The sequence below is a fragment of the Lolium perenne genome, chromosome 5 (assembly GCF_019359855.2).
Source record: "Lolium perenne isolate Kyuss_39 chromosome 5, Kyuss_2.0, whole genome shotgun sequence".
NCBI classification, from domain to species: Eukaryota; Viridiplantae; Streptophyta; class Magnoliopsida; order Poales; family Poaceae; genus Lolium; species Lolium perenne.
Genome location: NC_067248.2, coordinates 176,796,535 through 176,809,818, shown reverse-complemented (window position 1 = coordinate 176,809,818; position 13,284 = coordinate 176,796,535). Strand labels below are relative to the sequence as shown.

The 13,284-nt window shown below is 47.5% G+C and overlaps 1 protein-coding gene across 1 annotated transcript; it reads right to left on the bottom strand.

Moving 5' to 3' along the window:
• Positions 1-9,195: 9,195 nt before the first annotated feature.
• LOC127346121 (cysteine desulfurase, mitochondrial) lies at positions 9,196-12,692 on the bottom strand. Its single transcript, XM_051372657.2, has 2 exons — positions 11,137-12,692; positions 9,196-9,569 (listed from the first exon to the last, which is right to left on the bottom strand). Exon 1 carries the CDS (start codon positions 12,593-12,595, stop codon positions 11,210-11,212), a length of 1,386 nt encoding a protein of 461 aa, XP_051228617.1. The 5' UTR covers positions 12,596-12,692; the 3' UTR covers positions 9,196-9,569; positions 11,137-11,209.
• Positions 12,693-13,284: the final 592 nt, after the last annotated feature.

The following is a 13,284-nucleotide window of genomic DNA, read 5'->3' as shown; positions in this document are numbered from 1 at the left end:
GCAGCCAAGGTCTTTCGGGCAGGATTCTACTGGTTGACAGCAATCGAGGACGCCAAGGACATAGTAAGAACTTGCGACGCGTGTCAAAGGTTTGCCGCAAAACCTCACTCTCCAAAGCATGTAGCTAGCACCAATACCATTGTCATGGCCCTTTGCTCAATGGGGACTTGATATGGTGGGCAAGTTACACAAATCCTGGCCAGGAGGAAAGGAGTACATGCTGGTAGCTGTCGATAAGTTTACAAAGTGGATAGAAGCGAAGCCGATAAATTCACCAGACGGAGCATCCGCAGTAAAATTCGTAAAAGGCCTCGTCTTCAGATTTGGAGTGCCCCACAGCATCGTCACAGACAACGGCAGTAACTTCACATCCCATGAATTCAAAGATTATTGCGAAGAAGTGGGTATCAAGCTGAACTTTGCGTCAGTTGCACATCCTCAAACCAATGGGCAAGTCGAGAAAGCCAATGGCATCATCTGCAATGGCATCAAGAAGCGCTTGTTAGGACCACTGGAAAAAGCTCGACATACTTGGCCAGAAGAACTACCAAGCGTGTTGTGGAGCATCCGAACAACACCAAACACAAAGAACGCAGAAACTCCGTTTTGCCGGGTTCATGGAGCAGAGGCAGGACTACCAATCGAGATAGAGCACAACTCTCCACGTGTCGCTGAATATGATGAAGAAACGTCGAGAAGAGCGCTAGAAGACGACGTCGACGCACTTGATGAAGCTCGAGATGAAGTACTATCTCGGGTAACCAAATATCAACAGGACTTGAAGAATTACCACAGTCGACGTTTGCGGCCAAGATCTTTTCAGGTGGGAGACCTAGTTCTTCGACTCACGCAAAAAAGTCATGAAAAACTCGAGTCACCATGGCTTGGCCCTTACATTGTCACGGAAGTAATCGGAGGAGGAGCATACAGGATAAAGGACAAGAAGACAGGGGTGGAGGAGCCAAACCCCTGGAACGTGGCGCAACTTAGGCGGTTCTACGCCTAGGGTCGAAATATAGTCCTTGTAAAACTTCAATGTACTGAAACGCCCGCGAGTTTTCAGACGCACTCTTTTCCTTTTTCGGGGCACTGAGTGGGGCCGGAGAAGGTTTTTAATGAGGCGGGCTCGCGGTGCTGCAATATAATAAAGATAGTGGCAATATAACTTTTCTTCTTTATCGACATAATCAAAGTATTTGCTCCGACGAATTTCAATATAGTTCATCGACAAAAGAAAAGCCTTGCCTTGGTATTCAAATACCTCGTGAGTCAACAAAAATACAAAATAGTACTCAATAAAAAGCTCGGGGGCTCATATTCGCCATAAATATATAAATGCCTTGGTTCAAAACCTCGCAAATATACAAATACAGTAAAGAGTCACCGAAACACTCGGGGGCTAGACAAACAGAGAAATATAATGATTGCTTTACAATATAGTCATGGATTACAAAGAAGAAATATCTACAAGAGGAAAATAACTAGTCTTGATTCAATATGTCATCAAGAATAACTCTGTTTTCTTCAGGGGCAGCACCAAGAAAATCGGCATAATGGCCATCGGCAAAAAAGTCAGCATCCATCCGAAGAAGGTCCTCAATCATTTCTTCGGCTATAGGCGTAACCTTCGTGTTAATCCTGTCAACACCAACTCTTCGACGTTTTACCTTTTGATGAACTTTCGCGACAACTTGGGTAAGGTCAAGATTCGAGTGGCAGATCTGGAGCATGATAAGAGCAAATCTGGCGCCAGCTACCAGTTGAGCTTTGACAAAATCATGGATACTGCGAGCATCCTTGAACCTTTCCATCAATTCAGGAAGAGTTCTTGGTTGGACGTTCCGAGGAAACATGGAGTTGTAAACCATGGACAAGGTCTTGGTACAGAAGTCAAGGAAATCACGAGTTTGAGAGGTGCGATCTTGAAATATGACAATTTGGCGAGTCCTCTCTGGGGTAGCCCAAAACAAAGAACCATGGTCCAGGGAAAGATTAACAAGGAGGTTCGTCCTGGCATTTACCCTTTCTTCCTCGGCAGCAGCATCAGTAAAGGCACCTATCAAAACAACGAAGTGGAAACCTTTAAGAGACAATAGCATGAAGATGAAAGATATCAAAGGATGAAACAAGCATACCCGACATATCTGCACTGGCTTCATTCATTAATTCGAGCATGAAATTTTCTCGAGTAGTCGCCTTTTCAGCCTCGGAAGCAGCAATTTCCTTAGCAGCCACGGCCTCGCGAGCTTGCTGAAGAGCAACCTTTTCGGCTTCAGATGACTTACGAGATTGCTCCATCATCACAAGTGTTTGCTTCTTCGCATACTGAAGTTGCTGTCGAAGTTCATCCAGTTCTTGCGACAAGGTATCGTCGACAGGTGCAGCATCAGCAAAAGCTCTCCTCGCGCGAGAAGAAGAAGGCGAAACATTGGAAGGAGCGGAAGATGGAGTATAATTATCAAATATCAACTGAAATTTAAACAAGACAACATCAAACAACAAGCAAAGATAGAGTTTTCATTAATTTCTTGGAATAATTACAAGGGCATTACAGTGGAGCTAAGGAAGTACATGTCGCCAAATGACTACTTTGGCGACAAGAGCAAAAGAAACAGAAAGAAAAACAGAGGCATGCAACTAGACCTCCGGCCTTGACGAGCTAGGAGTCGACGATGGCTTAATCCCGAGATAGGCCAAGATCTTCTTTGTGTTGGGCTTGGCTGCCTTAATCAGCGACTTCCACCTTGATTGCTCTATCTGCTCGGTGTCGCCAACTTTCATCCAAATAATAGTCTGTCGACTGTCAGCAACCAACGCGACAGTGTTCTCAACGGCAACCTTCATATTTTCTTGGCGCATCTTCAGTCCAAGGTCTTCCGGTGTATTGAACATCTTGGCAAGGTTGAGGAAAGTCGCAGGCTCTTCTTTCTTCGGGAAGAAGTAGGGGAACAATGCCGACAATACTGCGCTAGCATTCGACACACCTTCACGAATCTCGGACCCATGAAGCTCCAGATAGGAAAGTGCGTCAAGGACAGGATCATCGACAGGATTCGTCAGATCAAAATCCTGGTTTGTTTGGGCTGTCAAGGAAACAAAGCATTAGTGAAAAGACAAGAAACAACGATTCTCATAAAAATAGAAGGGATCAGCAAAATTACTGAAAGTGCGGCGACTTTGAGTTTTCAGGCGCTTGAGGATTCCTTGTTCACGAGAAGCTTGCGCAGCTTTGTGCTCGTTTAAGGCAGATGTAGCATCCTCAAGTTTTTTCTGCAGTTCCTCGACACCAGCAGCTTTTGCCTTGGCTTCATCAGCTTCGGCCTTGGCTTCGCTAGCAACGAGTTCGGCTTTCTTGCGAGCCGCCTCACTTTGCTCAAGTTTTTGAGCAAGTGCGTCGGCACGTTCGTTGGCCTCTGCAAGTTTCTCTGTCGAGATATGAAAAAGAGAGAGAAGAAAGATCAAAAATCGCGACAAACAACTGGAGCAAAAAGCCAGGGAAAAACGGCAAGCATAGAAGTCGTTACCTTCAGCTCTGTTCGCATATTCACGGTACCCAATAAATTGGGATCCGATGCGAAGAAGCTCTTTGATCATGGGCTATTCAAGACGAACACAGCAAGAGAAACATCGGCATGAAAAAGAGCGAGAAGGCGTGAAAAAAAAAAAACAAAATAAGGAAAATATAGATGTCGACAAGCTTACATCATCTAAGAGCAGAGTCGACGAACTGCCCAACTGAGGGGCAGGTTCAACAATCTTTTCAACCCTTGTCCTTTTTGGTGAAGGAGCAAGGGGGCTTGATGGTGGAGTAGTGGTGACGACGTTTTGTTGAGGAGGCGAGGTTTCTTCTCCTTCAACTAGCGTGTCTGAGGCAAGTACAGTACGTGACGTGCTTGTCCGAGGAGCCACGTCAGTAGTTGGAACTTCTTCCTCGTCATCACTATTGATCAAAAAATCGGCAGCATAAAAAGCAAGACAAGATAAATATTTCGAGTACAAAAATAGGGAGAAATAAAGACGACTTACGAGCTGACGAGGGATTCAACATAAGGATCGTAAGCTGCCTTCGGATGAGAAGGAACAACTTCTTCAGCCTTAGAGGTGCCAGAATCCTCGGCATCAGTCCTTTTCCTTTTGTTCCTTGGAGAAACAGCCGGAGGAAGGGATTGCGTCGATTCACTGGCTTCAGACTCAATTTCTTTTTCATGAGAAGCCGCAGATTTGTGAGAACCCGCGACTTCACTTTCAGGAATAGAAGAACCTTGAGTATCTTCGGCAACGATGGCCTGTTCTTCGACTTCTCCACCCTCCGGAAGAGGAGGAAGGGAAGTCATAGTAGGATGGTTCTGTAAAAAATAGTGACCAAAGGAAAATTAAAGAGATGACAATATAATGAGATGCAGAGAAAGTGCGAAACAAGATAAAAACTCGGGAAGACAAAATACCTCGGGGAGTGGATTGGCGGCGCTGTACGGTTCCACGCGACAAGAGGAAGGAATTGGGTCTTTACCCAGGCGAGAAAGTCTTCGAATCAACTTCTCCAAGTCCTTGGTGGAAAGATCACCGGAGATTCTGTTGGCGTCATTTTTACCAGAATACGTCCAAAGGGGATTTTTACGAGCCTGAAGAGGCTGTACTCTAATCCTAAGGAAGTAGGCAGTGATTTGAACACCAGACAGCTCTTTGCCTCGAGTGTTTTGAAGCTGACGAATACGAGACATGAGTGCCTCTGTCGCTTTTTTCTCTTCCTCGGAAGCTTCGGCATCCCAGGAGCGGCGGCGCTGAATTCTGGCACTTCCGTCGAAAGGAACTATGTTGTGCTCAACGGAGTTGGCGCTTTCTTCGTGAATGTACAGCCACTTTTTGCGCCATCCTTGGACAGAATCAGGAAATTTGACGTCGAAATAGTCGACATCAGTACGAACACAGATAACAACGCCACCTATGTTATAAGTGACGTTGTGGGAGCCATTGCGGCGGAGGCAGAAAATGCGTTTCCACAGAGCCCAATTGGGAGGGATTCCGAGGAAGCATTCGCAAAGTGTGATGAAAATAGAAATGTGAAGGATGGAATTGGGGGTCAACTGGTGCAGTTGAATCCCATAAACGAAAAGAAGGCCGCGGAGGAAATCGTGAATTGGGGCCGAAAGGCCGCGGATTAGGTGATCAACAAAACTAACCCGATACTCCATTGGAGGCTTGGGGTAGCTTTCTTCGCTGGGAAAGCGGATGGCGTCCTCCTTCTTCATGAGGCCAAGCCTCTTCAGCATGTTGGTGTCTTGGTTGGAGATTTTGGATCTCTCCCACTCAAGATCCTCGGCGGCCATCTTGGATTCCGGAGTGCTGTGGCGAGTCAGACGCGTGCGCGGTGGCATCAACGGCAATGGGCAGAGCAATGTATGTGAGTGCGGAAGATCAGAGAGAGTTGGGCGCAGGGGAAGTTTTGCGAAGAGGAACAGGTGAGCGGCGCAAGCGAGGGGATGAACTCGGAGGTTGAAGAAAGGTTTATATAAGAATCAGGTGAAGCAGTGTGCCGTTGGATGAAGAAATCGTGTGGTGAGAATAGATCTTCTAGAAACAAGGGTAAAAAAGGTATTTTTACAGAGATAGGCGTTACCGTACGTGCGCCAGAAAAAGCGGAGGACGTGTGTCCCCCACTTGCACGACGTGTCAATGTGGTGGAAGCAATGGACCCACAGGGCAGAAAAATCACGACTATTCAACAGGGATGAAGTAAATTTGATTAAGGGAAGCATGTCGACAAGAAGAATAAAAGAAGATTGGCGACAGGAAGAATTATTCAATACTTCGGGAGCCTTTGATCAAATACAAGTTTTTGCCCAAATGCTCGGGGGCTACTTCGACAAAAAGCAAAATTTCGAGTATGGCAGTATAGAAATTGCGGGAGCCTACAACCAAGCACAAGTCCTTGGCTGTAGCCTCGGGGGCTACTCCCATCGGGAGCGCTGTTCGCGCACCCGAGAGATAAAAAAAAAAAGAAGAAGAAGAAGAAAGAGATCATTTTGGGAAATAATGACAATATAGCGACAAGGTGGACTAAAATGTTGAGCCTACAACCAAGCACAAGTTCTTGGTTGTAGCCTCGGGGGCTACTCCCATCGGGAACGCTGTTCGCGTGCCCGATGAAATTAACAAAGGAAAAATAGAAAAGCAAGAGAGTATATTTCGAGTTATAGTTAACTCTACATATACTCCCATCGGGAGAGCAATATAAGTCATATTTGACTCGATAAAATGTGCCATTCCAACAGCCGGAAAAGCACTCGACAATATATTCTCAGAACGCCGAAGTTGCGATCAATTTCTGAATGCCGCAAATTTGCGAAGGTAAGACCCCAGATCCGTTCTGCTGGGCGTGGCATCACCAAAGACTGCGCTCTGCTACCTTTATCCGTATCAACAGATACGAAGAAAAATCCTAACGGACGCGTTAGGTACTCGATAAATTTGACTGGGACTCGACAGAATGGTAAGACCTTAAGCGGCACCTGTCGAAGTTTACACCAGTATCCCGAGATCATGTCCAGGGACGTGATTTTGAAGTAGGTTTTTGCGGATTGCCACTAGAGCAGTTAACTAGTACCTGATCCGTCAGATGAACTAGCCCCAACTACCATTATCCCTGTACAATATAGAAATCTTATGTGAAGAAATATAAAAAAGTTAAAGCTTTCGAATAAAAATAAACAGTGGAGATTTTTCCTGATTCTACGATTCAAGCAAAATCTCGGGGGCTACTGACATAGGCATCCCAAATGGGCCTGCCGAAGATAGTACCCGGGGTTTACTGAAGGCCCACTACCCGAAGAATAAGAAGATTCGGGAGCCCAAGATATATCAAGGAAAGTTAAGAGTTGTAATAGGAAGTGTTATTTGTAATATGGCGGGATGAGTTAGAAACCGTCCCGGACTCTGTAACTTGTATAGCACGAATCCCTTGGCTCCACCTCCTATATAAAGGGGGAGCCGAGGGACGAAGAGGGAATCGAATCATTGTCTGCAAACCTTAGTTTTCATAATCGTCGAGTACTTTTCGGCTGAAACCTTCGAGATCTACTTACCCTCTACTTCCAACTAAACCCTAGCCTACAATCCATAGGCATTGACAAGTTGATACCTTGTCAGCCCGGTCCCCGCTCCGACGAGCGATTTCGGCCGCTCCGAGGCCGCGCCGCCGCTTCGGCCAGCTCCCCTCCGTCCGGAATGACGCGTGCTAGACGCGTGGGTAGGGGAGGTGGCCAATCCGGCGCCGGAAGGTGCACTCGGCGTCCGCCGGGTGCACGGGCGTCGCCGGAGCTCGGCAGCCGTCGGCGCTCCATCGGCGCATGGAGGAGGGCCGGCCGGAAGTGGCCGGAGATGATGGCGTACCTCGCTGCGCGCGCGGAGGAGGCGGCGGAAGCAAAACCCGAGGCGCCCCCCGTTGCCGCGGCGTGCAGCCCTCCTCTGTCGGCGCTGCCCCCGCATGGCGACGACGACGACGCCGCCGGGACGCCTCAAGCGTGCGGGAGCACCTCCGAGGCGCCGGTCGTCGAAGTGCTGGCGGTCGTCCTCGCCTAGGAAGACCGGCGAGCAAAAACCCTCCGCCGGCGACATTAGCTCCCCGGTGACAGTATAGTCACTCCGGGGACAAATTCTAGTTGAATTTAGGTGCCTAGATCGTAATGTACGTGCAATATGCATGTATTTAGCCTAGTATTGTACAAATTATGAACGAATTTAGCTGCAATTGATGAAATCGTGTGCGATCGCAAATTTTGGTTTCCCGTGACGTTTGATTTCTTCGAGTTCGGTTCCCCTTTTCGGTTTCTGTTCTGCGCCATCGCTAAATCCGCAACCAAAGTGTTTTTCGGGAGACTGAACTCGATTTTTTCAGTTCCGATAAATAGGGGCTATGTTAGAGTTGCTCTAAGGCAGTGAAGTCGAAGAAAACAGAACTTTGGTAACAAATGCTTGTTAACTTATCACCGTGAAAAGATTGCAGCACCGTTTTATGCTCAAAACTTTGCAATGGGTGATATACCAGATTCAAATAGTGTACAAGGTTACACGGTGACTGGCAACCTTGGTTACATTACATTGCCCCTTATGAAATAAAACAGGATGTACAGAGAAGGGAATAGCTAAAAGCCTATACCTACTTATGTGTCCATCCGTGCACATTTAAAGCAGGTCCATCGAATAACCATTGGAAAGACAGTCTCAGTGCTGTGACCACTGGAAAGGCAATCTTGTGTATTTGTCGTGAGCAATGACAGCGAGTTGAAGGAAAATTGTGTTGTATTTTCTGTATGAAGGTACATATATTGTCTGCCAGTATTAACCGGTACATGCTGGAACAGTTCTTCTATGCCAAACAATAGCTCAGGTAAAGTAGTTTAAGTCGAATGTGTTCTCATTTTTACATTCTAGCAATGGCAACTACCATCAAGCTATCGAGTGCCTTGGATGAACATCGGTTCATACCTCAGATATTCTACTTCCACTTTCTCTGAGCCTTGTTGGAATCAAGGGCTTGATATTTCATTGGCATGTCTAATTGATGAGGCTGACTGCCTAAGTAATACTCACGAGGTCCTTGGTTTCTTGTTAGAATTTGTCTCTACCTTTAGCTATTTGATTTTCACATGATATGTTGTCACATTTGCCACATCCCTGTAATCACATCTCAATTTCAAAGTTCTGGAACCCTTTTTTTTTCTTCTGGACAAATTCTTGAACTTCAATTCGGATCATTTCAGAAAGGAGACTTGCTAGTAAACTCTTTGTTAAAATACCCCTGTTGAGTTATAACTTTTGACAGCAAAGCCAAAACTCATGTTGAGAGTTCCTATAGAACCGAGATGTAAGTTTCTAAGTTGCACGCAGAGTGAAATTCACAAGTGATGAGAGAAATTGCTATAGAACTGCAGTGTGGCTGGGCTTCCAAAATTCTTTAGCCTTTTGATTTCCAGCTATGTCTTACACACCGCACCAAGTTATAGTTGATGCCGATTGTCCACTAGCACATCACGTCCTTTCAAAAGGAATAACATAGATGTACAGTGCAAGCACTGATTGAGATGGTTTGAAAGATGTATAGCCCTTGAGTACAAATGTACCACCGGTGCAAGTTGAACATCACTCCACTACAAACTCAACATATCAAACTAGGAGATCACAAGAACAACAACATCATCATCATCAATACAACAAACTACACAGCAATATAATTTTTCACGTTACAGAAAGAGAGAATTTCTTGCAAAAAAAAAAGGAAAGGGGTACCAAAATCATATCTGCAACAATAATACATACACATCACTGGAACTGATTCAAATTGTGCCTTAGGACATATACAATACCAGGTTTCCTTATTTTGTGTTTTAACATACTCCAGGTAGAGAACATGTCTAACTACCTTTATTTTGTGTTTTAACATACTCCAGGTAGAGAACATGTCTAACTATCTTTGGCTGTTTGAACCATCAACATGACACAGTGCTGCCATTTTGCCAAGCATGCCTTCCACATGGTCTGCCTACACGTATGTTCCACAGTACCAAACATGCCTGAAATAATTCATCCATGCAATAAATTAGATAATTGTACCGGATCATGTATCAATAGCATACTCTCCCCCCTAAGGTGCATAGCCGAAAGTTCTCCAAGGAATGACTTAAAGTAAGTGATAGAGTTATTGGCCAATCCGAAGAGGACTGAACCTAATCAGATTTCAATCTTCACCCATTACCTTACCCTCTTTTTTCTAAGCCAATGCAGCTTAGAAATAGTAAATCCTTGTTCTTCCCAGCACTCTAAAGTAGAAACTATCAATCGGAGTCCCCTTTTTGAGAACCTCTTCCATAACCACTGACGAAAAACCTTACTATTGCCATACTCCATGCAGTGAAGTCTAACTGACATCACAGTTTGTGTAAAACGAACTTGAATTTTTTTTCATATTTATCCAGAAATTCATGTAGTCAGGAGCGTAAATGGATTGACATCACATGATCATTTGGTGTAGCACCGCCACTGTCAATGGCATTGGCATGACCAACTGCTACGACAAGACTATTTGCTCAACATGTCAGTTTGGTATTAGCTCATTATATTTAAACAGATATAATATCTGAGAGCATGAGAACTAAGTACCTTGCAAACCCTAGAATTTCAAGAATTAAATAGCACCAAATCTAGCTACATGAAGAGTATACAAGGATGCAAAATGACTGATTGCACCAAAGCATTGGTGAATGACATAAGCAAAAAACATGATTCAAGTTTACCAATATACAAACCGAAGGGACAGGGGAACAACATATACAGATATACCTACAGGATTTGGTATAGATGAACTCCTACGGTAAAGTAGGGTAAAGACATGCTACTATTGTTATTAAGATTAGGATTCTCTGATGGAAGTACCACCAGCATATGAGCAGAAACAAGGAGACACGGACGTTGAGAAAAAACACAGACAACCTATAGAACAGGGAAAAGCATGTGAAATTGTATACTTGGCAAAATGCAATTGGGGTACAAGCCTACAACGCCATATGATCAGGTCAGTTTGGTCTACGGTACTCGACATGATCAGGCTGCAAACTATACATGCCTTTCTAGTTCACAATGATCGGTTGCCAAGCAAACAAACTAAGACCTCAAGAAAACATAAAACGATTTTAGACGTTCAGCTTGAGGACTATTTGTTTTAGAAGCGAGACACATCTTGTCTATTTCTCTATCAGCAGTTCAGCACATAAATTTGCAAAATCTCATGACAGACAAAATATGGTAATCTACCACCAACTCTTCTGCTGCACTTAACTTCTCGTTTGAAGTATCGGGGAATATTATGTTCTATTGATCAGATATATTCAAAGTAATTGCACAGACTTCATCATAGAAAACAAAACTGTAAAAACAAATGCATGTTAACTTGTTACTGAGAAAACATTGCACGGACCGTTTTATGCTCAAAACTATGAAGTGGGTGATATACCAGATTCAAATAGTGTACAAGGTTACACGTTACACTAGAGCAGGTGACTGGCAACCTTGGTTAGAAAATACATCGCCCCTTATGAAATAGAACAGGATATAACAGAGAAACATCTAAAAGGCATAATATACCTAGGTAGTATGTGTCCACCATCCGTGCAATTATAGAGAGCAGTGGAGGGGAATAAGCATAGCGAAGAGAGTGTCAGTGCTGCGACCACTGGATGCTCTTGATGTCGATGCCAGCCTTGGCCATCTCATAGAGCGGACTCATCTCCCGGAGCTTGAGCACCTGGTGCACAGTGAGCTCAGTGGCCCTGTCCACCTCGGCCTCGGTGGTGAAGCGGCCAATGCCAAAGCGAATGGAGGTGTGCGCCATGTCCTCGTCCACGCCAAGCGCCCGGAGCACGTAGGACGGCTCGAGGCTAGCGCTGGTGCACGCGCTGCCGCTGGACACGGCCACCTCCTTGAGCCCCATGAGCAAGCTCTCGCCCTCGACGTAGGCGAACGAGAGGTTGAGGTTGCCCGAGTAGCGGTGCTCCATGCTGCCGTTGATGACGACGTCGTCGACCCTGGCGCGGATGCCGTCGAGCAGGCGCTGCTGCAGCGCGCTGACGCGCCTCTCGTCGTAGTCCATCTCGCGGGCGGCGATCTCGCAGGCGGCGCCGAAGCCGACGACGAGGGGCGTGGGCACGGTGCCGCTGCGGATGCCGCGCTCCTGCCCCCCGCCGCTCATCTGCGGCTCGACGCGGATGCGGGGGCGGCGGCGCAGGTAGAGCGCGCCGACGCCCTTGGGCCCGTAGATCTTGTGCGCGGAGAGGGACATGAGGCCGATCCCCATCCGGTTGACGTCGATGGGGATCTTGCCGAGGGCCTGCGCCGCGTCGGTGTGGAAGTGGACGCCGTGTTCGCGGCAGAGGCGCCCGATCTCCTCGAGCGGCTGGACTACGCCGATCTCGTTGTTGACGGCCATGACGGAGACGAGGCCCGTGTCGGGGCGGATGGCGTCGCGGAGCTGGGCGAGGTCGACGAGGCCGTCGGGGCGGACCGGGAGGTAGGTGACGTCGAAGCCCTCCTGCTGGAGGTGGCGGCAGGAGTCGAGCACGCACTTGTGCTCGGTCTGCGTGGTGATGACGTGGCGGCGGCGGTCCCGGTAGAAGTGCATGACGCCCTTGACGGCGATGTTGTTGCACTCGGTGGCGCCCGAGGTGAAGAAGATCTCGCGCGGGTCGGCGCCGACGAGCGCGGCGACGCGCGCGCGGGCGGACTCGACGGCCGCGTCCGACTCCCAGCCGTAGAGGTGGGTGCGGGAGTGCGGGTTGCCGTACTGGGAGAGGTAGTAGGGGAGCATGGCGTCGAGGACGCGCGGGTCGACCGGCGTGGTCGCCTGCATGTCCATGTAGAGCGGGCGGCCCGAGATGCGCACGCCCTTGATGGTGATGGCGTCGTCGTCCTCGTCGGCGGTTGGGGTGGGGGCGTCGGCTGGGAGGGCGGCGGTGGAGAGGGCGCGGGCGGGGGTGGGGCATGGGGGCCGGGGGAGGGCGCCGCCGCGGCGGAGGAAGAGCGGGAGGAGGCGGCGGGCAAGAGCCATGGGTGGGGGGGAGGTAGGGTTCTGCGATTCTCCCGATTGGGCGGAGGGGCGATTTGGGGAATGGTTGCGCGGAGACGAGACGGGCAGGGCTTTCCCTTGGAGGAGTGGATAGGAACAAAACGTGCAAGGCGGTGCGTGGAGGAGGCTAGGGAAGTTGGGCACGGAACGAAACGCATCTGTGAGGAGCCCATCACTGTCACGCGCCTGTTCGGCCCAAGTTTTGGTCGCGCTCTGTCCGCGTGGGCTCGCCACCGTCTCGCCGTTTCAGCTCTGTTTGGTTCCTGGGTGGCCAGCGTTGCATTATTTATTTCACATTTAATTTTTTCCATTACAACCCTGATCTATTGTAAAAAAAATCAGAAAAGGTATAGGGCACCCTAAACATTAAAAAAATTACATCAAATTTCTTGAACCATCTAATAACCACTACAACCACTAGATCGTCGTTCTCCTTCTACATAGTCTTCATCACTTACCCCTAATAACCAGCGCCCTAGAGCTGAAGTGATCGTCATTAAACTCTGCAACTATTTCAAATCTTTTCACACTAAACATGAAACGCACATAGACCGAACCAGATCCACCACTTTGCCTCATAACGCTCTTTTTGATAGTACAAATAATGTACAAAAAATTGGTTTATTCTATAACCTCTAAAGCTCTAGTGGAGCAAGAAACTGTAGCGTCTA